The sequence below is a fragment of the Zootoca vivipara genome, chromosome 13 (genome assembly GCF_963506605.1).
Source record: "Zootoca vivipara chromosome 13, rZooViv1.1, whole genome shotgun sequence".
NCBI lineage: Eukaryota > Metazoa > Chordata > Lepidosauria > Squamata > Lacertidae > Zootoca > Zootoca vivipara.
The window spans coordinates 16,052,394-16,075,962 of record NC_083288.1 but is presented as its reverse complement, the minus strand read 5'-3'; the positions used below and the strand labels follow the sequence as shown (position 1 = coordinate 16,075,962).

Below are 23,569 nucleotides of genomic sequence, written 5' to 3'. Positions count from 1 at the left end.
AAATCTATGGTCCTTCAGCTCATTTCTCCCTATGGGACCCTTCACGCCAGCCTTCCCGGCGGCCGCGCTGGGGCTGATGGGAGTTGTAGTCCGAAACGTGGGAGAGGGAAGGTTTTGACTAGGGAAGAGTTCGTTCTTGCCATCACCTCACACTGGTTCACAGATCACTGTTTATTATTATTTTTGCTTGGCGTACGCCTGTCTCTAGAGACTACTGCAACAACTATTATTATTATTAATTATTATTATTAAAATGTGTTAGTCACTTCACTTTATCTTGCCCAAGGCAACCTGTCAGAAAAATTATGGGTTGGCTTTTGCTGCCCACCTCCCTGATGTAAACGAGACGTTAGGATCCAGTGAAAGCAAAGCAGATCTTTATTTTTCTGTTGCAACTAGATCCCGCCCACCTCGTGAGAGACCACGAACAAAGTGTGCAGGAACCTTTAAAGACTTGAGACATTGCCCAATCCCTTATCCAAAGGCCACCCTAAAAGCATCATGCATGCAAGGATCGGCCTTGTATGCTCAAATCATCTTGCCCCAGCAAGCAATCTGTTCCAGCTTCCAAAGTGACTTCAGAAGTAGCCCCACATGTAACATAACATGTAACATATTGCAGGAATCTAACCCAGAAGCTACCTAGAACTCCTGCCATGCATATCCTGCGCCAGGGACACAGTTCGTTCTTCCAGGCCTCAGAACGTTTTAGCCACGTTGCCCGTAAGAACATCACACCATTGATTCAGGGCTCAAATTGGTTTTATAGAACACAACAAAACAAAAACTTGGATTTATTTTAAGTAGTTTGGTTCCCAGCTCAAAAACATGGGTCCTCTTAGAATAGCTATCACTTTGATGCAGCAGCTAACTGCTCTCTCCCTGGGAACACCTCTACTGTAAGCTATCTTGTCCAGTCCCCCTCCCCCTTTGTGTGTTCTCATATATATACACACCATACACAATCTATATTAACAGAGGATTTAGCATGGGATGGGGTTTAATCAACATAAACAGTATTGTGTAGTGAGTGATATGGGAGAGTAGGGTTCAAATCCCCTCTCGGACATGAACTTCACTGGGTGACCTTGGGCCAGTCCCCAACTGCCTCAGTCAAACCTCACAGGGTTGATGTGATGATAATATTGGGAGGGGGGAAAGGATGTAGGTCACTTTGAGCTCCTTGAGTGAAAGGTGGCATGTAAAATGTAATAAACAGACAAGCTATACGTGGTCCCTTTTTGATAGCTCAAATTTACATATTTACTCGGAAATCCTAGTGAATTAGTGGGTATAGGATCGCTGCCAGAGTTACGCAGGCAGGGGCTTCCATGAAGGGTTTTGCTGCAGGAGTAGTGGGGGGGGAGACACCCCCTCAGTAGATGTTCATATTCAGGATGCTACCTGCAACAGATTATTTAAAGAGATGGGTATGGCAGAAGGTTGACGGGACAAAAGGGAACACGCAGACACCAACCAAAAGTAATTGATATTGAAATATGTATTTTCATTGAAAAGTTTTATTTAAAAAAATAGAGTTTCTCAGTCATTGAAATACTTGTTAAGCTACTGGTACTCCATGTAAACATACTCAAATCCCTGAGTTTGAGGGTTACATTATTCTCAGAGCCTTGCAACTCAGTCTTGGAAGATGATGCCATTGAGTTTTCATATGAACTGATCTGCAAGAAACTTTTGCATACGGTAGGATTTATTAGTTTTGTATATCCTACTCTTCAACCCCCAGAGGAGCTCACAAATCAAGAAAATTAAAAAAACAAGCAATCCTCCCCCCAATACAATAAATAATTACAAAATGGCAGAACAGTAACATTAAATATCAAAACCAGAACAAAAACAGTATTTAAATAGCCTTCTTTTTAAAAAAAATGCTTTCACCTGGTGCTGAAAAGATAAGAGTCAGAACCAGGTAAACTTCCATTAGAAAGCAATTTCAAAGATAAGGAGTCACCAATGATAAGGCCCCACCCTTGAATCTCCACCAACCTCACCTCCAATGCATTATAGCCTGTGTTCCCTACCACTTACTTTTCAACTTACTTTTCTCTGACTCTTATTTTCCTTTGCCAAGTTTTAAAAACAGGACTCCAAATCCCGCAGGAACAGATCAGCAACAATTAACACAAAAAATAAAAATAAAATCAATTTCTGCCATTTATTCCAAGCCCAGAAGTTTGGGATTTATTAGTGTAGATTTCTAGATCCCCGGGCTAGCTGAAAAGTCACCTTCTGATCATTGCTGCAAGGACATAACTTTCCTTGAGTGGCATTTACCTTGCCGGAGAGAGAAGATGGGACTTTCCTGGGAGACTTTGAAAAAAAACAAACCCACCCATTTAGTCAGCTTTGCCCAGGCAAGTCTCAAGAGCATATTCTCTCCTTCATCACAGTTTTAAGAGCAGTGGCATTGGCTCACAGTACTGGAGAATGGCTAGTCAAGCTGCAGATCAAATATCTCTTCCTGGGCCACAATGCTTTGCTACAGAGAAAGAAAGAAAAATTATCAGTTGTTTCCACAGCACCTATAATGCATTTTGCATCTTTTTACTAGGGCTGTGTGATATCTGGTTTTCAGCATCATGATATATCAGTAGCTAAATAAATAGGTGATATCCTAATATATTGCAATGTCTGGAATGCATCTCAGCTGCTGCTTCCTCCCACATCACCTGGCCTCAGCCTTTCTGTGCCTCAGCTGAGCAAGCCGCATCGTGACCAGAGGGAATTTCCCAGTCTGCGGCTGCTCTATAGCTTGCTGTCGCCTGGAGGAGGCAGGCAAGAGCTGAGCCGGCAGAGCAATGGACAAACACTCCTCTGGCCTCAAGCAGTTCATCACCTGGGCAAAAATTTCGAACCGGTGATCAAGATGTGGATTTAAAACCGGTGTTCAACGGTCTATCACCATATGGCCCAGACCTAACCATCACACTTCTCAGCCAGGAGCACCTCACACCTCCAAACTGGGACCCCCAGAGACAGCACCCCTGAGCCAGAACTGGACCCTTTTATATAGTGTCCCTTAGTACCTGCCCTCCAGCACAGGCAGTGTATAAGGCAAAAGCTGACTGAGAGGCAACAGAGCTATAGGTTCCAGGCCAAATGACTACAGATTTAAGGCTCTCCAATTGGGGGGCAAAGCCAAGGAGAAACAGGCAGCCATTGGCTCTCCTAGATGTTGCTGAGCTACAACTCCCATCAATTCTGGCCATGCTTGCTGGGGTTGATGGGAACTGTAGTTCAGAACATTGCAAGAGCACCTGATCTAGAGGAATTGAAAGCCTTGGTTATGCTCCAGGCTTTGTTGGAAGAGGTTGCCTGTTGGAGCTATCCAAAGTACTGTAACTGATCTTACTTGCAGCTGGATCGACGAACAGTCACAATGCTAACCATGTCTACTTAGAAGTAATTCCTGTTCAGTTCAGTGGGGCTTATTTCCAGGTAAGTGGGGGTTCAACTCGCACTCAGGCCATTGTGCTTTGCAGGCTCTCAAACCCTGAGATCATCTTCTGAGGCCCTCCTTCGTGTGCCTCCTCCTCCAGAGGTCCAGAGGATGGCAACAAGAGAACCAGCCTTCTCTGCAGTGGCTCCCTGTCTGTGGAATGCTCTCCCTAGGAAAGTTTACCTGGCGCCTTTATGATACACATTTAGGTGCCAGGTAAAAGTGTTCCTTTTTAACCAGGCCTTTGGTGGATCAGATTGACATCCTATACCCTTTAAAATTGGGGGGGGGGTGTTAGTGGGTTGTTGTTTTTATTTTGATTATGGATTTTTGAACAGGATCCAAGATGGCGGAGAGGTAGGACACGCTTATCGGTGCTCCTCTGATCCCTTTTATTTTCTTTTACCTTCTTTTAAACTTTTATCTTAATTTTATCTTAATTGCCCCCTGGATGCCAATTTTATCAAACGGAAAGCATTTTAAAGCATTTTAAAGACTCTGAAGCACCTTTAGAACTTTTAGAACTCCTGCCTGCTCTGTGAGCTTTGGCTCTGCTTCAGCCTGCTTCAGCCCACTCCTGCCTGCTCATATCTCCGTATCAGCCCTGGTCAAAGCTGCCAGAGAGGGGAGAGGGGAGAAACGCCATTGTCGGATTGGAGCAGGACTGCAAACTACAAAGCTGGCCAACGGTGCCTGAAGAAGGGGTAAGAGGAGACACGTTTGTGCAATTAAGAGATGAGCCCTGATCCATAGGCACCCAGCTCCAGCTCACCAGGGCTTCCAGAGGGAAGGGCTGGTCGGAGAGGGCTTGCTGAACGTAGAGAAAGACAGAGGAATCCGGCAGGCTCTTGGACCTGACCTGAGCCGTCGCTCACCATCACCCCCCTGATGCTAGCCTCCCGTTCCATATCTAGTGAGTGCGGCGCGGCTGTGCGGTGTGAACTGTCTGAAGGCAGTACTCTGCATTACGAACAAAATTGCAACAAACTGCCTTGACGAGACCAGCTAACTGAACGGAGGCCCCCTGCCTTCCCTCCTCCCTCCTGAGGCTGATAGTCCTTGCCCAGCAAATGCTGAGAAGCAGTGAGAACTAGCTGGAGGCAGCTTTTCGCTTTGCAGCCGAAGAGGAAGGAATTAGTCAAGTAGCTTGAAAGACTTTTTACTTTAACAAACGGTTGTGAGGAGACCAGCATTTAAACTTTTTAGTGATATTTCTGGCGAAGGTATCCTGGGTTTTACAAGAAGACAAAATCAATTTAATTTAATTATATAATTATATAATAATTATAAATAGTGAATTGGATAAGAACTTCTGGTGGCTTGGGAACAAATCCCCAACAAGCTATCGTATTGTGTCCTGGCTCACGTGGCAGGCCCCTGAAAGTCTGTTTACGGAAGGAACCAGTGAACAAGCCTACAGATTGTTTCCCTTCTGGGGCTCTTGTATGTCCTTCCTTCAGTGAAACTCCTTCCAACTTTAGCTTATAAACCTTTGGGGGACTATTAGTAGGGGCTTTACCCTAGCCCCATTATAGTATATCCAAATTGATTTAAAGTCCTAGGGCAGGGGTGATGATTGTCAAAGACTGAGTTTGGGTGCGAGTTAGAAGGTTACTATAGCTGTTCATGCCCTATAGCCAAATTTCACTACTATTTTTATACAGTTGTACCCATAATTGCCTAAATAAGGCAACTTAAATTTTAATAGTTTTTAATTGTTTATTACGGTCTTGCTTTGGCAGTATTGTGCTACTATTATACTCTACCAAGGTTCTCAATATTTGTTAAGCAGTGCGGGTTGCAAGACTGAGGTAAAAGTCATAGGCCTCAGGCCAAATCCCATGATTTGATTTAATTTAAAAGTAGAGAATCTAAAACAAATAAATATATTGAACCTGCTGATAAACACTTTGGGGGCAGCTGTAGAGAGTTGAAGGCAGATACACCTGCAAGATATTTTCACAAGAAATTTCTCACCATGGTTTTTACCAGAAGGACATATAAGGAGTTGGGCATTCTGCCAGATTTGGCAACCAGCCCTCTGAGCTCTGGTAAAAGGCAAAGTAAAATTATAAATTATTTCCCTAAGATGGAGGAGTGCAAGAGCACACAAGAAAAGTTAATCCCTGATGAAGTCATCCCCCCCTCCCTCACAGTACTTGATTGGTCAACTTATTCTAAAGAGACTTACCAAGACATTGGAAATATTAAGCCCCCGTGCAGCCTAGCGCAAGAACTTGCTTTAGCTGAGGAATCTCAGGAGGGAAATATTTTTATCACTAAGGAACAGCAGCCCACGGAAGAACTGTTAGAGATACTTATTTCCAAACACTCACAAACAGAACTGAGTGCTAGCTTCCCTTTGGACCATCTCCTTGTAATAAGTACAGATTTAGCCAACATAAAGAACTACCTAGCAATAACAAACGGCCTACTGCTGACCCTAACAGAAAATTTTACCCTTCATTCAAAAGAGATAAAATTAAATGACACGCCTGAAGAGCACAAAATAGCTGAGTCAGTGGGGACAAATAACCCAATAATAAATAAGAACTTGCAGAGACATAGCTCAAAGGGGAAAGTGAAGAAAAGTAAAAATATTAAAACAACAAGGAAAGCCAAATCCACCCGTAGAAATCGAAATATATACTGGCAGAAACTGTTTAAACTTCTCCCCTCAGCCCCAAATAAATCAGCTTCACGGGGCAGCAAAAAGAAGAGCAAAAAGGGAGAAACAAAGATAGTCATACAGCACTCGGCCAAGGAGGACTTGCCAAGGCTGAGCTCAGAACCAAGTGTGAAGACAGGAATATCAAGCCAGACCCCAGATAACAAACCATTCATTAAACCTGATGCTGGGGAAGCAGAGGCCCCTATCTATAAAGGCAACAAAGCATTTAGTAATTCGAGCAGTGGGGAAGATGAGGTGTTTTGCGGAGATGATATCTCTCCTCAAACCTTGCAAGTCTCTACCCAGAAAAGAGGCTGGAATCTGATCTTAAATCCGCAAAAGCTGGTACTTACGAACTTCCCGAAACCAAAAGGCTTCCTTACAGAGAATTATCGAATAATGAACACTCTGGCTATCTTAAATGACATTCTGCCAGGATCCGTTAAACCTAATGATATCACCTCGGTGGAATATCTACATTATGATGGTTACACAGTGAGGGCATTGATCACCTTTAGAAACCAAGACCTGGCCAAGTTCATTTACAGCTCAAGATCTGCATTCTCAAAGGCGCGGATAACAATACTTAGGTTTTTTGAAAACAAGGCACCTCTGATCCCCCTAGTGAGAGCTAAACAGGCAAATCGTAGAAAGGAGAAACAACCCTCAAAAGCCTGGACTGAATATCAAAACTCACAATGCCTTATGAGTCAAGATGAGGATTTCTTCTCTATGGAAGAAAAAACCCTAATTAGCCAATTCTGGACATTCCCATCATCAATACAAACTGATATTTTGAGAAGACTAGATAAACTAAGAGATAAGCTGTCTGGGAGGAGTACAGAAAATGGAATTATTAAGGGGGACCAAAAAAAGACCACGACCTCTCCCAAATTGAACCCTATAAAAGATTCAAATCTAGCGGCCCCTCAAATACGTTCTCTACAAACTAAAGCTGAGATTAACCTCATGCCAAGAAAGAGTGCTTCACCCTCCAAGGAGACTACCCCAGTCTCCCCCTTACCGAAAAATACCTGTGAGGTGACCGCCTCAGACTTTTGGGTTAAAATGAGATACCTAGATGAATCGGAAATAGGCCAAACTCAGGCCCCAATAGAATATCTGCAGAAGGAAGCTATGTATAGCAAAGGCCCAGTGTCCACAAATGTGAGTACACTGCATCCATCTACGGAGATCATAGAGTGTCTGGACTGCCAGTTACACAAAGATGATGAACGACCGTTACAAAAAATGACAATCCCTAAAAATACCCTAGCTAAAAATTGACAAAGACCCGTCCGTAGTAAAGCCGACCTCAAATTTCTATCATGGAACATCGCTGGCTGGCATAATAAGGCGACTAACCAATCATTTGTTAATTTCATTCAAGATTATGACATAGTCTTCTTGCAAGAGACATGGCTAATTGGGGATTTAGATGTAAATGGCTTTGCTACATTTTCACTCGCAGGCTCTCCAAGTAACAAGGGGGGGCGAGCTAAGGGTGGGCTAGGCATTCTAATATCCACAAGGCTGAGAGCATCCTTTACCAAACTGGAGTCATTGAACAGCGTGGCCATGGCGCTAATAATGAAATGCAGATATTGCACCCTCTTGTTGATCAATATATATGTGCCCCCCCAAAGAAACAAGCAGCTTATCAAAAACATCTGGCTCAGCCTAGAATCATATGTTGATGGGCTAATGAACCAAACCCCTGCAGCGGCAGTGCTGTTGGCTGGGGATCTAAATGCCAGAATTGGTCAATCAGACGAAGCATTATATGCCAAATTTCACGATCAACCTCCCTCTCCTGAAAAACTCCATCTTATCCCCCCCAGGCTCTCAAAAGACAAGAGCTGCAATTACGCAGGGCTATGCCTATTACGCTTCTCCAACAAATTGGATTTGATTATATTAAATGGGCGTGTCAATAGTGATCGCGGTGGGGAATTTACCTTCATATCGAATGCAGGAGCTTCCACCATCGACTATGTCTTGGTGTCATTCAACCTTCTGAATAGAGCCCGAGAATGTAAAGTGGTGGAGAGGGTCGACAGTGACCATTTACCACTCTGCTTATTTTTGGACGTGAGTGAAGATTTATTCTGTCCTGAAAAACCTGCTGCCCCAAATTCCGCAAATATGGAGCTAAGATACTCGCGTATCAAATGGTCTACCAAACTAAGTGATGAGATAGCGGAAAAACTTCACTCGGATGCATTTCTTGTTAGGAAAGATAACCTTGTTAATTCTCCATCTCCAGGGGACAGATTAGACATGTTTCGCGATCTAATTTTGTCCCTACAACCATATCTGACCCACGAAAAGAAAACGCCATGCCAATCTCTGCCCTGCAATAAATCCAAACCCTGGTTTGACCAAGAATGTATTACTATGAAACGTCTCCTGCTGGCTAAATACAGGAACTACAGATCAGCAGACTTGTCTGCGCTCCCGTCAGATTGGTTTGAGTTAAAACGTAGCTACAAAGCTCTGATCAATAAGAAAAAGCTCCAGGCTCAAAGGGAGGAGTGGCTGTGCCTAATAGAGGCCTCAAAAAGGAAAGATTCTGCCACATTCTGGAAGATAATTGCAAAAAACTGGAAAGACTCCCCGACTGAAATCGAATACTCTATCCCCGCTGGAGTATGGGAGGCACACTTCCACTCACTATACTCTTCAAACCAGTTGGCCCCGGCCCTCCATCTTGCCCCGATTGATACCGGCACTGAATGGCCCCCTGTAACCATCAATGAAATTACTAGCCTTATCCATTCTCTTAAATCTGGGAAAGCTCCGGGTGCGGACAATATCACACCAGAAATACTTAAGGCAAATGTTGAATGGTGGGCCCCTGTGCTAGCTGCCGTGTTTACCAGCATAAATGAAGCGGCTCTTATCCCCGAGGACTGGGGTTTAGCAATTATCATTCCAATATTCAAGAAAGGGAACAGAACCGAGCCTGCAAATTACAGACCAATCAGTTTACTAAGTATTATCAGTAAACTGTATGCCGCCCATCTACGTGTTAAATTAGTGGAGTGGATGGAACGAGAGCATATTCTAGCAGAAGTCCAAGCTGGTTTTAGAACTAAGAGGTCAACTATAGACCAGGCATTGATCCTCCAACATCTGGCGGACAAATACTCTAGAAAAGGGGGGTCCCTTTATACAGCTTTTATAGATTTCAAATCCGCCTTTGATCTAATTCCTAGGGACAGACTCTGGGAAAAGCTTGGCGCCACAAACATTGATAAACGCTTATTGTGTCTTATTCGTGGGTTATATGAAAACACCAGGGTCAGGGTAAGGTGCGACCGTTTGGGCCACCTAACCAAAGAAATCCAAACCCACCATGGGGTAAAACAGGGGTGCGTCCTTGCACCAATTTTATTTAATTTTTACATAAACTCTCTAGCAGAAAATATGTTGATGGAAAATGCCCACCCCCCCAAATTGGCAGGTATCCCCCTTCCAGTACTCTTATATGCGGACGACGCAGTTCTACTTTCCTTTTCCTGCGTTGGTTTAAGGAAACTCCTGAGATCCCTTGCTAACTATTGTAAAACTGAACAACTTACAATAAATTACAGCAAATCTAAAATCATGGTGTTTTCAAAAAAAAGAAGGAAACACAAATGGAGAATTGATAGCCAACCCATTGATCAGGTGGAAACCTATAAATATCTGGGTATAATGTTTCAGGAAAGGGGCTCATGGCATCATCAGATGAAAAATGCCATTGCCAACGCAGGAAGGACCACCAAAGCCCTAACAAGATTCTTCTATGGGAAAGGGGGTCAATATGTTCCAGCAGCCTCCCAAGTCTTTGTCACAAAAATACTCCCTCAACTTACCTATGGTTCCCAGGTTTGCACTTTTAAAAATCTCGCGCCGGTCGAGGCATTCCAAACCAAATTTTATCGCTGTCTATTGGGGATCCCCCCCTGTGTAGCCAATATAGCTGTCCGACTGGAAGTCGGACAATTATCCATCAATGCACGGCTGTGGATAGCAAAGATCCATTTCTGGCTAAAACTTATCTTCTTCCCGGCCGGGTTGGCACATTTAACATTGTTAGACTCCTACCACTCTACCTGGAAAGCCTCCCTGTTTGAAAAGATAAGAAGCCTGGGACTCTCCCCGCAAATCTTAATTGCGGCAGGATACGAGAGAGCCAGGACTTTAATTCGCCAGCGAATCTGGGACGTAGAATTACAATGCCACATGAGTGAAATGACTAAATATTCTGTAATAAGGGACCATGGGAGAGGTTTCGCCCCAGCAAGCTATCTGTCTGAAATTCAGATCCCCAAATACAGACGATCTTTTACCCTTGTCAGATTCAATGTTCTCCCTTCTGCCTTACTACAGGGCAGATTTGAGGGTAAACCATATACTGCACGGGTCTGCCCTTGCGGCTCTATGGAAGTAGAAACTGCCTCACATGTACTTTTACGCTGTCGTTTGTATGACGATATACGTTTGACTTTTATTACACCTGTCTTGCAAAAGTCCATGAAAGAATCTGATCATCATAGTCTAAAACTACTGCTAGAGGACAAGAATTCCAAGACTACATTAAATGTAGCTAAATTTTGCTTTTCCGCAATCAATCGCAGGAAGCAAGTGATATCCCATAATGACCCAACCCCTAAATGTCAACTACAGGGAGTCCGTTAAGAAGTGATTTTAATTTTTGTATTTAAATCCTCGTTATTTTCACACTGCCTTTTGCATTTTGTTATGCTTTGTGCTGATCTGTATTATTGTATGTGTTGATGCTGGTCTGCGACCGTATTAATAAATTCATTCATTCATGGATTTTGTGGTTTTATTTCTTGATTTTATTCTGTGAACCGCCCTGAGACCTCCGGGTATAGGGTGGTATATAAATTCAATAAATAATTATAATTATTATGCTGGACACTTGTGATACTCCTGTTCAGTAGATCACTTAGTCCCATTTTACAGATGTAGAACCGAAGGATAAAGAGGGAAAAGGCTAAGCTACAAAGTGAGTCTTTTTTGTGAGAGAAAGCTACGTCTTGCCACCCATCGTGAGATCATAGCCAAGCATTCTTCCAGAACCCCATGTCAGTCTTGATTCAAGTTGCCTCATGGGCAGCATTTGGACTGTTTTTTTAAATGTTTGCTACTTTTTAATGCACTATCAACTGGGGCTCAGCCCAGCCCAAGTAGAATCCATAGCCACATATGCTATGACACTTACCCAGCCACCTTGCTGCTGTAGCCAGGGCACGAACATGTCCATATACTGGAGACTGTAGCCCATGAGGGTGTGCACTGCATGGCTGTTGATACCAGCCACTTTTCGCGTGAGCTCCATGGTGAGCGCCAGCTTAGCCAGCTGGGGGCTGGGGAGACCAGGAGGGGCACGTGAGGTGAAGGCCTCGGCCATGCGAGAGAAGCTGCGGTAGGACAAGCGGGATAAGGTGTTGCGTAGCAATGGGTCGGCCTCAATCTGCCAATCACAGAAAGGGGGAAGAACCATTAAGAGTTGTCTGGGTGACTCATCTGAAGGACAGCTGCGAATTCCAATCAGAAAGACGCTGCTAAGCATTCATTGAGCACCGATAAGGTGCTTAGATAAGGTGCACAGGCCCGCATTAGGGCCGATTTGCATTTTTGCTACTTTTCAAAATTTCGTGTGCTACTTGCGAGATGCTCACCCACTGTAAAGCCAAATAAAGTGGGAGGTGGTTTTCCTTACAGAGTTACAAGGAGGGACATATGAGCTATTTCCAGACCCAAACAGTTTTTGCAAATCCCTTGGGTGGAAAAGGAAGAACTAGCCTGGCCCATGGGCGTAGCCAGGATTTTTATTGGGGATGAGCAGGCTTTTGTTAGGAGGGACAGAACCTCAGATTTATATTGATTTGTATTGATTGGGGGGGGCAGCTGCCCCCCTACCCCACCTTTGGCTACACCCATGGCCTGCCCTGTTTTCTTATGAATCAATGTAGTCAGGGCAGCTGTGCCTATGACAGACAGAAGGAACAGGAGAAGACAATGCTGCTGGCTATCAGTTCTGGGTAGCACATTCTAAGAAGGGACATTGACAAAATTGTCCCTTGCAACAACACAGCTCCTTTGCTAAACAGGTAAATAAAAGTTTAGCTCACCAACATGAGGAAGAGGAGCTTTGCAAATGCAGACTGGGGCGTATAAAAACAGAGATGCAAAAGGCATGTGCAGAGCAATTTGATCTGTGCCTACTCAGAAGTCTGTGGCTACGATGTTCAGTGGGGCTTATTCCCAAGTAAGTGTGGCTAGGAGATTGCAGCTTCAATGTCTTCGCCTTAGGTAAGGTAAAGGACCCCTGGACAGTGAAGTCCAGTCGAAGGCGACTATGGGATGCAGCGCTCATCTCGCTTCAGGCCTTGCGAGGGACCCGGCGTTTGTCCACAGACAGCTTTCCGGGTCTTGTGGCCAGCATAACTAAACTGCTTCTGGCGCAACACAGCACCGTGACGGAAGCCAGAGCGCAGCGGTACCTATTTATTTACTTGCACTGGTGTGCTTTCGAACTGCTAGGTTGGCAAAAGCTGGGACAGAGCAATGGGACCTCACTCTGTCGCAGGGATTCGAACCGCCGACCTTCCAATCAGCAAGCCCAAGAGGCTCAGTGGTTTAACCCACAGCGCTACATAGGACAACAGGATGTTTCTTAGGCTGCAATCTTAAGCACACTTAACTTAATAGTAAGCCCAAAACACACCTCTAAGTAAACATGGGAAGAGGAAGGGGAGAAAACACAAGGGGTGAGTTTGCTTGGAAGAAGGTACACAAAAGGTAAGTAGAGAGCAGGGACAACACTGGCCTTCACTTGTGAACCTTATAAACCAGGCATCCCCAAACTTTGGCCCTCCAGATGTTTTGGACTACAATTCCCATCTTCCCTGACCACTGGTCCTGTTAGCTAGGAATCATGGGAGTTGTAAGCCTAAACATCTGGAGGGCCACAGTTTGGGGATTCCTGTTATAAACTAACAGCAAGCTTCCTCTCTAAGTGCTGGTCCTTCAGTAGCCATCCACTGATAAGAGGGGGATATCAGCAGGCTTGGGGAAAACCTAAGATTTGTAGAAGTACAAAAAAAATTAGGAAAAAGCCTGGGGGGGGGGGTTCCCCAAAAAGCCTAATGAGGGTTCAGTGGCCACAAAATTTTGAATAATTCTTTAGAGTTGCAGGGAGAAAACTGGGATGCAAGGCAAAGGAGCAGACTAGAACGGCATATCCTGAAAAAGGGCCGGGCCGGCAGACAGGAACATTCCACACTGCAGCAGTTTTGTCACAGGCCTGGCTTATACCTCCTTATTGATGATTCCGGCCTTCTCTTCCAGAAGGGCAACCAGTTTCCGGAGGATTTGCTCTTTCTGTTTCTCCTCCAAGTCTCCTGGCAGCTCCTCCGAAATAACTGTGAGCAGGAAAAAAAACAGTCCAATTCAGAGATGCAACATGGGCGTGACAAAACAAAATCGTTCTGAGGAAAGTGGGATCTGAAGATGGCTTTGGGCCTGGATAATGTATTTGGAACATCATTATTCATTGGAGCCTCTCTCTGAAGTGGTGGGGCTTAACTATGGATTCCAGGGTGGATAAAAATCAATGGTTTTTTAACAATAAAAATAAAATAAAATCTTTTAAAAAAATTAAATTGGATGTTTTTTATTTAAATTGATTTTTTTAATTTAAATCAGATTTTTAAAATAAAATGCTTTTGGAGGAAGCAAAATAAAAAAATTCCTTCAGTAGCACCTTAAAGACCAACTAAGTTTTTATTTTGGTATGAGCTTTCGTGTGCATGCAGGAATAATCTTTCTAAAGATAGTTTTTTACTTAAGTTACATTATAGTCCAAAGGCTATTCATCAGGAAATAAGGATTTGCCTTAAGTTTTTCATGTGTGCTAAAACACGTGTCTAAGTTTTTTCTAATCGTTTAACCACATCAGTTAACAAACATGGATACATATACTATAACGTTATTGTTTTAGTTAAATAAATTGTTTAATTTTTTATTCAGGAGATGGTTATTTTTCTCCTTCCAATAAAGAACAGCAGAAAAGTTGTCCAAATATAAACAATAATTTCATAATTACCTGTCTTTGTATTTCTAATAGTATAAACAAATCAGTAATTTTTGATATAACTGTGAAAACTACTCTGAAAAATTATTATTCCAAAAACAAAACCTTCATCTGGTTGTAAATACAGTATTAATATTATATCAGCAAGAATGAGTCTTTCTGTAAAAAAATGATTTCAATCAAGTCTTACTGACCAGTGATTTAAATTGTGATTTAAATCGATTTGACTTAAAATCAAATCAACCCTGATGGATTCCCCTTGTTACTTACTTCCCTGCCCCTCGCCCTGTGTTGCAGCACCATCCTAACACAGGGAGCACTGCACAATCTAAGACAGGCATCCCCAAACTGCGGCCCTCCAGAGGTTTTGGCCTACAACTCCCATGATCCCTAGCTAACAGGACCAGTGGTCAGGGAAGATGGGAATTGTAGTCCAAAACATCTGGAGGGCTGAAGTTTGGGGATGCCTGATCTAAGAGGATGCTTGTAGGTGCTAATTCTTATGACATACTAGCTGTTCCCGGCCACGTGTTGCTGTAGCTCAGTCTGTTAAATGGGAAAGCAACTCCCCCACCCACGCGCCTTGTGGAAAATCCCCCCACCCCAACCCGACCCATTCATCCTCCCCAAGCCCATGGGCATCCACCACTCAGCGCCCCCATTCCCCACCATCACGACACCCCTCTCTCTGCCCCCCCTGCCGCGTGACAACATTCACCACCCCAACCCCCCCAACCCTTTGCATATCCCATGCACATCTTGGGGAGGGCCTTGCCGGTTCCCACGGCGGGTCCCAGCGGGTGAAGGGACAGGATTCGGCCCCTGCCCTCCCCGCCCGCCAGACAGCCACACCCAGCAGCCTCTGCACGCTCACACATTTATATTCAGTAGGTTGCCATGGTTTTTTTGTGATGTCACAGATAGTCTTCAGCCAATGGCAGCAGCTGAGACCTGAGATTTATGATGCAGCATTCTCAGCTGTGCTGGCTGGGCAATGCCATGTTATTGTGATGTCACAGATAGTCTGTGGCCAATGGCAGCAGCTGAGACATCCTCACCTGGGCTGCTTTGGCAGCCAGCAGATGGTAATACAACTAACTTTGGAAGAAGGTTTCTCTTAAAAAGAAGGTCACAGGTGAGACATCGATATAATCTGGGTATATGAAAACGCTCGTGTGCGGTGTGGCAACGTTGTGTCAAATTTCCAAAGCGATCGGTCAAGCACTTTCGGAGAGCATAGATTAGTCACAAGGTCATCTTTACATTTTTATTTATATGGATTTGGCCAGGAAGGAAGAAAAGATTAAAATGCAATCCCTATTACCCGGCGGCAAGGGCTACAACCACAAGGAAGGCAATCCCATACCTGGAGTGCTGGGTATCGTGCCGCCCGTGGGAAGTATGTTGTTTTCATCTGTGGGAAAAGGCAAGCTTTTGGCCACCAAAGGGCTGGTCAGCTGTTGCTGTTTGACCAAGTGGTCCAGTTTCTGGGCTACCAAGGTATACAACTCAGCATCCTCAGCCTCACCACCTGCAACAAAAGAACATAAAGCTGTTCAGGAGCAGAGGAAAGCCAAATTCTGCACTGCAGAGAGAGCCACCGGTTAGCAAGGCGACGAAGGATAAGTAATGTGACATGCTAGCAAAAGCTGATTATCTGCAACAAGGCTAACTTCTGTTGGTGAAAGGATATGCAAGCTTCTGAGCTGCACAGGAGTCTTCTTCTTCTTCTTCTTTTTGTACTACATTTTGTAGTATTCCCAAGAGGAAAGTTAATGGAAGCAGTAGGAAGATAAATAAATAAAAATAAAAATTTAATAGCCAGGATGGAAGAGAAGGGGAAGTCGACTCATAAAAGAAGATACGAATACAGAATGGAAGAAGTATAAGACAAGCTGATGATACATTGGAGAAGAAGGAATAAGTTTGGTTTGAAATTGTATGATTATATATTTATGTACTGATTTTGTTTGTATTTTAGATGGTTGTTTTGTTTTATATTGATTTCAAATTTAATAAAGATTTTCAAAATTAAAAAAAAAATGCACAGGAGTCTTCAACGGGCAGAAAAGGAAAGGCAAGTCAATTATCACCCACAGAACCAAGTAGCTACTATTAGTCGTCGCCTGGAAGTGTATGACCCCCATTGTTCAATCCGGACACTGAGGTCCAGCACCGAAGGCCTTTTGGTGGTTCCCTAATTGCAAGAAATGAAGTTACAGGGAACCAGGCACAGGGCCTTCTCGGCAGTGGCACCCTTCCTGTGGAATCCCCTCCCATCAGATGTCAAGGAGATAAGTAACTATACAAAAACCATCTGAAGGCAGCCTTCTATAGGGAAGTTTTTAATGCTTAATGATGTTTTTGCATATGCTAGAAACCGCCCAGAGTGACTGGGGCAACCCAGTCAGATGGGTGGGGTACAAATAATAAAATTATGATTATGACAACTGCTACCTACCCACTTTTTAGGGAAGGTGCTCAAGGGGGGGTTGGCCGCTCAGCTTCAGAGGCTGTTGGATAAAATTGATTATCTGAATCCATTTCAGTCTGGTTTCAGGCCTGGTTCTGAGACCAACTCAGCCTGGGTTGCCCTGACCAGGGATATTTATTGGGAGAGGGATAGGAGGACTGCGAACCTGTTAATTTCTCTTGATTTCTTTGCAATTTTTGATGTCATGAATGTCACGGTATCTTGCTGGATCGGCTGTGGAAATTAGGAGCCCTGCGATAGAGATTCCATTCATGAAAGACTCATTCGAAGCAAGTTCCACTAGGTTTGATGGCGCTACCCACAAATAGGCAATAAAGAGGGAGCTTTTGTCTTCAAAGTGAAAGCAACTTCGTTCTGACTACCTCTGGACTTGAAGGCTCGACATCCCAGAATCAAATCTTTGCTCGGTATGGACTTTGGCAAGCGAAAGCACTACTTTACCCAAGCAATCCTTCCTTCAAGAAGTCCAAGGCACCTCCCCTTTAAAAATGTTTACAACTGGGTGAGGCCATGGAGCCAGGACCTGTGTCTCTGAAGCAAGAAGAAATCTAGATAAGAAATAAAGGCCAGAGAGGGGGCATTTTCTTACCACTCCCTTGGGGCACCCGTTGCTCAGAGGGGTGTTTCCGACAGTAGCAGTTGACAACAGGCAGGGAGTCGGGGCGCTGGAGAGTCCCACCGGGGCTTGTCGTCTCCCCCGAGGAAGATCCCTTTTTCCGCAGGATATTCTTGAGGGAGAAGGACCGCTTCTGGCGGCCCCCTTCCCCAACCTCCCCTCCTGCCTTGGACCTCTTTAAGGAACCCGTAGAAGGTGGCATGTTGTCCGGCGGGGTTCGTGGACTCGGCCGCCGCTGCAGTAGACGCTTGATGCTGGTGCGGAAGCTACGTTTTTTTTCATCGGTGCAGTTATTTTCCTCATGGACAAAGCTCCAGGCTGGACAGTCCTGGAAATGTTCTGTCGGGGAGCTGTAGGGAGTGAACAGCGATAGAAAATGTGGCATCTTAAAATTTATCATTTGCCCTTGGAGCGGTGTACAAAAGATGAACTGTACACAAATCTGTAATGATACAATGGGCAAAAGACTTGGGACATAATACAGTGGTACCTCTACTTACGCGCACATCTCATTACGTATCCTTCGGGATACGCATGCAGCAAACCCGGAACTATTTTTCCAGGTTTCGCCGTGCGCGCATGCGCAGAAGTGCTCTACTGCATCGCGCGCATGCACAGAGCATGCACCCCCAGTTGCAAAAACTTCAGGATCCGACTGGAGCTCTGGAATGGATCCCGTCCGCAACCAGAGGTACCACTGTATACAAATGGCAGGTTGGGAGAGGCTGTGGAAAACAGAACAGAAATTCATGGCATGTTGTTCACTGAAAGAAAATTAGATGAAAATGATGTATAGGTGGCACCTGACACCTGTCAAGTTAGCAAAAATGTACGGAACAAGTTCAAATATTTGCTGGAAAAAGAAGGTACCTTTTATCATATGTGGTGGACATGTAAAGTAACAAAAAAAATTATGGGAGATGATATATAATGAAATGAAAAAAATGTTTAAAATATTTTGTTAAAAAACCAGAAGCTTTTTTACTAGGAATTATAGGTACCGAGATACCAAAGGACCAGAAAATATTGTTTATATTTGCGACAACAGCCGCACGGATGCTACTAGGCCAGAGATGGAAGGAAGAAATTACCCTGACCAGAGAAGAATGGCAAACCAAGTTAATGGACTATGCCGAAATGGCAAAATTTACTGGGAAGCTCAGAAATCAAGAAGAGAGAAACTTTAATAAGGAATGGGAAAAGTTTATAATTTATTTACGAGGCCAATGTAAGCAGGTTAAAACATTAGCTGGATTTTAACCACACTTGTAAAGTACAGTAATGGAAAGTATGGATATTTTAGAAGGATTCAAAATTTGGATAAGTATTGATATGCAGTTGTAGACAATACCATTGGGACCCATGGAAGGGATGAGGGGAAGTCAGGAGATTCAGAGTAATCTCAATATTTGGATTCGGAACTATTTTTTGTTGTATGTTTATAATTTTTAAAATCAAATTAAAAAATTATACAGAGAAATGTGGTATCTTAAGCACAACTTATATGCAGAATTCATCATGCGAAAGGCTGGACTAGATGAATCCCAAGCAGGAATTAAGATTGCCGGAAGAAATATCAACAACCTCAGATATGCAGATGACACAACCTTGATGGCAGAAAGTGAGGAGGAATTAAAGAACCTTTTAATGAGGGTGAAAGAGGAGAGCGCAAAATATGGTCTGAAGCTCAACATCAAAAAAACCAAGATCATGGCCACTGGTCCCATCACCTCCTGGCAAATAGAAGGGGAAGAAATGGAGGCAGTGAGAGATTTTACTTTCTTGGGCTCCTTGATCACTGCAGATGGTGACAGCAGTCACGAAATTAAAAGACGCCTGCTTCTTGGGAGAAAAGCAATGACAAACCTAGACAGCATCTTAAAAAGCAGAGACATCACCTTGCCTACAAAGGTCCGTATAGTTAAAGCTATGGTTTTCCCAAGTAGTGATGTATGGAAGTGAGAGCTGGACCATAAAGAAGGCTGATCGCCGAAGAATTGATGCTTTTGAATTATGGTGCTGGAAGAGACTCTTGAGAGTCCCATGGACTGCAAGAAGATCAAACCTATCCATTCTGAAGGAAATCAGCCCTGAGTGCTCACTGGAAGGACAGATCGTGAAGCTGAGGCTCCAATACTTTGGCCACCTCATGAGAAGAGAAGAATCCTTGGAAAAGACCCTGATGTTGGGAAAGATGGAGGGCACAAGGAGAAGGGGACGACAGAGGACGAGATGGTTGGACAGTGTTCTCGAAGCTACGAACATGAGTTTGACCAAACTGCAGGAGGCAGTGGAAGACAGGAGTGCCTGGCGTGCTATGGTCCATGGGGTCACGAAGAGTCGGACACGACTAAACAACAACAACAAGCACATCTACTCAGAAGTAAATCCCACTTTGTTCACTGGGATTTACTCCAAGGTAAGTGGATCCAGGACTCTAGCTTTGGACCTTTGACTCACCAACAACAACAGAGTACGTACTTTCTTTTTTTCATATACTGTATTTATTTCCTCGCCAACATGTGTTTTCCAGGATAGCTATCAACTAAACTAAAGCAGTTAAGTCTACACTAAGCACTAAGAGCAGCAGCAGCAGCAGCAGTTATAATATTTCCCCGCCACCCACTCCATGCAAAAAAATAAATAGCAGTAAGATAAAAACATATATCAACAGCATCTAGAAGTTTTATCTAGCAAATAAAAATGTGTTCCTTTGGTAAAGAGAACAAAGTTGGCACCAGAGAGGACTCTTTAAGCATAGGGATTTCAAGGATAGGGTGCCAACACTGAAAAGGTCCTACTTCAAGCAAGGCTGGCCCTACCATTAGACAGAGTGAGACAGTCACCTCTGGCGGCACAATTTGATGAGCAGAGAGTAGGAGCTAAATGTTGAAAGAGAGAAGTGTGTGCATTACATGAGCTGCCCCTCAGTCCCTGAATTAGCCTGCTACCCCTCAGATACAGCAAAGGAATGCTATCCCATCACCAATGAAGTAAGTTTCAACTGTCGAGTCCACTATTATCTGCACTTGGATTGGGCGGGTTCACCACCATCTTGCCATTTTCCTCAGACAGAAAAATGTTTCCACTCTAGTCAAAAAGATACACAGCATGGGATCTTTCGGACAAAAGGTGAAAGCTGAGAGTCACTGTACTGCAGAACAGCCTAAAACTACGAAAGTCTGCATCAGCATAATATTATATTAATTTGCTCTCTTAGCCCACACACAAGGAGAAGCCCTTTTCCAGCCAAATGCCACAGAAGATTTTGTAAACCGGAACATGAAACACCTGCATTGTAAACAGTCTTCATAATCAAGATATCAAGGTTTGGGGCCGACTACATTGGTGTGCTATTATACACAGCGTCTGAATTTTGTCTGAATTTCAGTGTTGCGAAGCCACATAAAATGGTTTGGTCATTATTGTATAGTCCATTTGCCATAGACTTTTCTTGATAAAGTTGCAAAATCTTTTCATACCTATGGTATTTTGGGGTGGGGCATGATGTTTATTAAATACCTGAGGCTAAGTGGTGTCTTGAAGCCAGGGTTAGGCCAGGGCATTTTGCTAAAGAACAAACAGTCCCGGGCCAGCCCTGACATCAAAACACCACCTGCCTTACCTCAAAGGTGACCCAAAGAAGAGCTTTTGAAGGTGATATATCATGTTTTAGTCTAGCTCCCCCTGTTCTTACCTCCCAGATTGAGAACCACAACTTTCTTCCCAGATCTCCTCCGCCCAGGAGAATTAAATACAGTATAATTGTTTCTCCCAGGAATGCAGCCCAGATCCCAATCAGAATCTGACACCGGAAGATATGGTGGTTTACTATGGAGTTTTCTTTTAAGCCTTGTTTTAAGACAGCTGGGAGTAACATTCAACTGAAGTGAGTTGGTGCATAAAACGAGATGGGAAGTAACTATGGGGAATTGCTAAGTCTTGGGGTGTGTGATCCATGTTGCTATGGCTGCGACTTCTTTTAGAAAAAAAAAGTGTTTCTGATTTACTTGATTCTTGGACACAACAGAAGATCTTGTCCCCTTTTCCAGGAAACCCAGAACCTCTGCCTGGACTCGCCCCTGAATTTTCCGCATTTCTTTTCCTCCCAGCTGAACCACAACATCACTCCTCCAAAGACTCCTTTACCTGTGCATGTAAGTTGTGGGATCATGATAACTCCCGCCCACGTGACCGAGGGACTCTGCCTCTCCATTTCTTAGCGCCCTTTGCAGGAATGCTTCCAGCACCCTCCGGGTCTCTTCTTCCACCTGCCTTTTTGGCGGCAGCGGGCTCCCTGCCATGGGTCTATAGCGCTGCAAAGACGGGCTGGCGTTCAAAGAGAGGAGACAAGTTTCCCCTCACACCTACCAGCAGCCCTGGAAGAAGAAGAACACCGCATTAGCCTTCCCTCCCTTTTTCTCACCACCCCTTCTATCCTGCTCCTTTTCGTTCATATTATTGATTGCCATACCTCCCCTCCTCCCCAACACATGCCCTTTGTATATACACCAAGGACCTTTCGTTCACATTCTTCTATCCCCACTGGAATCACAGGATTTATTTCAGAGGCCGTCCAGTTCAGCTGCCTGCTCAAACACAAGGCGATCCTATTCACCAGCCAGCCCCTCGCGGATTTAACCCATACAATCCAGACCCAAATCATGCCGCCGCACAGCACAAAATAACTCCAGACGTTTCAAGCTAAGTAAGCCAAGCAGGGTAAACAAGCGTTCGGGTTGTTGGTACATCCTGTGGGAAAGTACCTTACTCCTGCAAAAACAGGTGTTCTTCTTCCTCCTCCTTCACCTAACACTTTCTTTAAAGCCAGGTTGCAATTTCTGCCCTTGCTAACTTCAACCAGTTTCTTGGGGATTTTTACACTCAAGCGGCATATCATTTTTATGAAATGAATCAAAATAAACCAACAATATTATTTCTGTCCAATCCATAGAAGCACCAGCCATTCCCCGCCCCCAAACACACCAGGGGTGCCAACTTGAATAAAATATCGAGGGTGGGGCAGGTTGCAAGACTTGGCACGCACACAGCCCCGGACCCCTGAAATATTTAATGGGGGGGGCAGCCCCTAGGAATTGGCTCCTATGCCCCACACAAACACCAGCCCACCGCCTCTGCCCCCTTACCACCAGATACCCCGGTTTTTTTTCCCAGTCTGGCAGTACATTCCTAGAAATGTCTACTCGTAAGTAAGCCTGAATTACTCTGTGTGTGTGCTCCCACCCTCTCTGCCTATCCCAATTCTCCCATCACTTTCCCCCATCACATCTCCCCCAGAAATTGGGGGCTGCGTATGGGAGACTCCCCCGCTACCTTAGAATCCCACGGTCGCGTCTCTCTCCCGGAGGCTCCCTTGGTCCGCACCTGGAAGAACAGAAGGGAGAAAGCCCGGCAAAAGCCGGAGAAAAGTTTGATGCTCCTCCAGCAAACTTCCTAGCCGCTTCTGCAGCAGGAAAGATTTGCGCAGGCGCCTTCGCCACCTTAAATTCAGTTTCGGTCCCGCTTTCGTCGATAGCGGCCGCCGGGACAGTTGTCGGGGGCGTGGCTTCGAGGATTTAAATCCATGGGATTTAACCCCTGCTGGGCGATGCGATGACGTGTAACGTTCTGAAATCGAAGCCGGAATCAACAGAATGAATTGTGCGCGAAAAAAGGAATGCGCGAAAGCGGAGGGTGTCCTTTGCGCTTGGAGGAGAGGGCGGGGCCGGGGAGGAGTTTGTATGTATGTATGTATGTATGTATGTATGTATGTATGTATGTATGTTTGTTTGTTTGTTTGTTTGTTTATTGAATTTATATACCACCCTATACCCGACGGTCTCAGAGCGGCTCACAGAACAAAATCAGAATATAAAACCCATGGGGCTGAGCTGGCTGGGTATCCAGATATCAATGCCCTGCGAAGTCCAAAAGGACGAAAAGAAAATAATAAAAAAATCACTGGGTGGCCTTGAGAAAATGACGTAATTTGTCTGCCGATTGTGACTTCTCATCCATTTCAATCGAAGAAACACTGGCATTTAGAACGACCGGCAGTGATACAGTTTTATTAAATTTCCACAAACTTTACATAGAATTTCAATAAACAATACATTTTTTTATTTTGTATTATCGACTTCCCATCCCTTTTACCGTTTTTTAAATTCTATCTCACACACCCTATCTTCACTTTTTTTATATCACAACATACAACC

General features: G+C 44.3%; 1 protein-coding gene across 3 annotated transcripts; it reads right to left on the bottom strand.

The window, feature by feature from the left end:
• Positions 1–159: 159 nt before the first annotated feature.
• BCL2L12 (BCL2 like 12) lies at positions 160–22,853 on the bottom strand. 3 transcript variants are annotated; one of them, XM_035137067.2, is made up of 7 exons: positions 22,689–22,852; positions 21,504–21,733; positions 17,328–17,704; positions 15,611–15,775; positions 13,467–13,573; positions 11,368–11,619; positions 160–2,500 (listed from the first exon to the last, which is right to left on the bottom strand). In XM_035137067.2, exons 2-7 carry the CDS (start codon positions 21,656–21,658, stop codon positions 2,453–2,455), a joined length of 1,104 nt encoding a protein of 367 aa, XP_034992958.1. In that variant the 5' UTR covers positions 21,659–21,733; positions 22,689–22,852; the 3' UTR covers positions 160–2,452. The 3 variants fall into 3 exon arrangements, with proteins under 3 accessions (XP_034992958.1, XP_034992956.1, XP_034992957.1); XM_035137065.2 differs by lacking the exon at positions 160–2,500 and having other exon boundaries at positions 10,884–11,619; positions 22,689–22,853; XM_035137066.2 differs by lacking the exon at positions 160–2,500 and having other exon boundaries at positions 10,884–11,619; positions 22,740–22,838.
• Positions 22,854–23,569: the final 716 nt, after the last annotated feature.

What these genes read in the sequence shown, in the direction of transcription:
- BCL2L12 (XM_035137065.2), bottom strand. Translation starts at nt 21,658, where the DNA reads ATGGCAGGGAGCCCGCTGCCGCCAAAAAGGCAGGTGGAAGAAGAGACC. An exon ending in CCCACAACTTACATGCACAG is followed by an intron (nt 17,705 to 21,503) that starts GTAAAGGAGTCT and finishes CACTCCCTACAG; the next exon opens with CTCCCCGACAGAACATTTCC. An exon ending in CCGGAATCATCAATAAGGAG is followed by an intron (nt 11,620 to 13,466) that starts GTATAAGCCAGG and finishes TGTGATTGGCAG; the next exon opens with ATTGAGGCCGACCCATTGCT.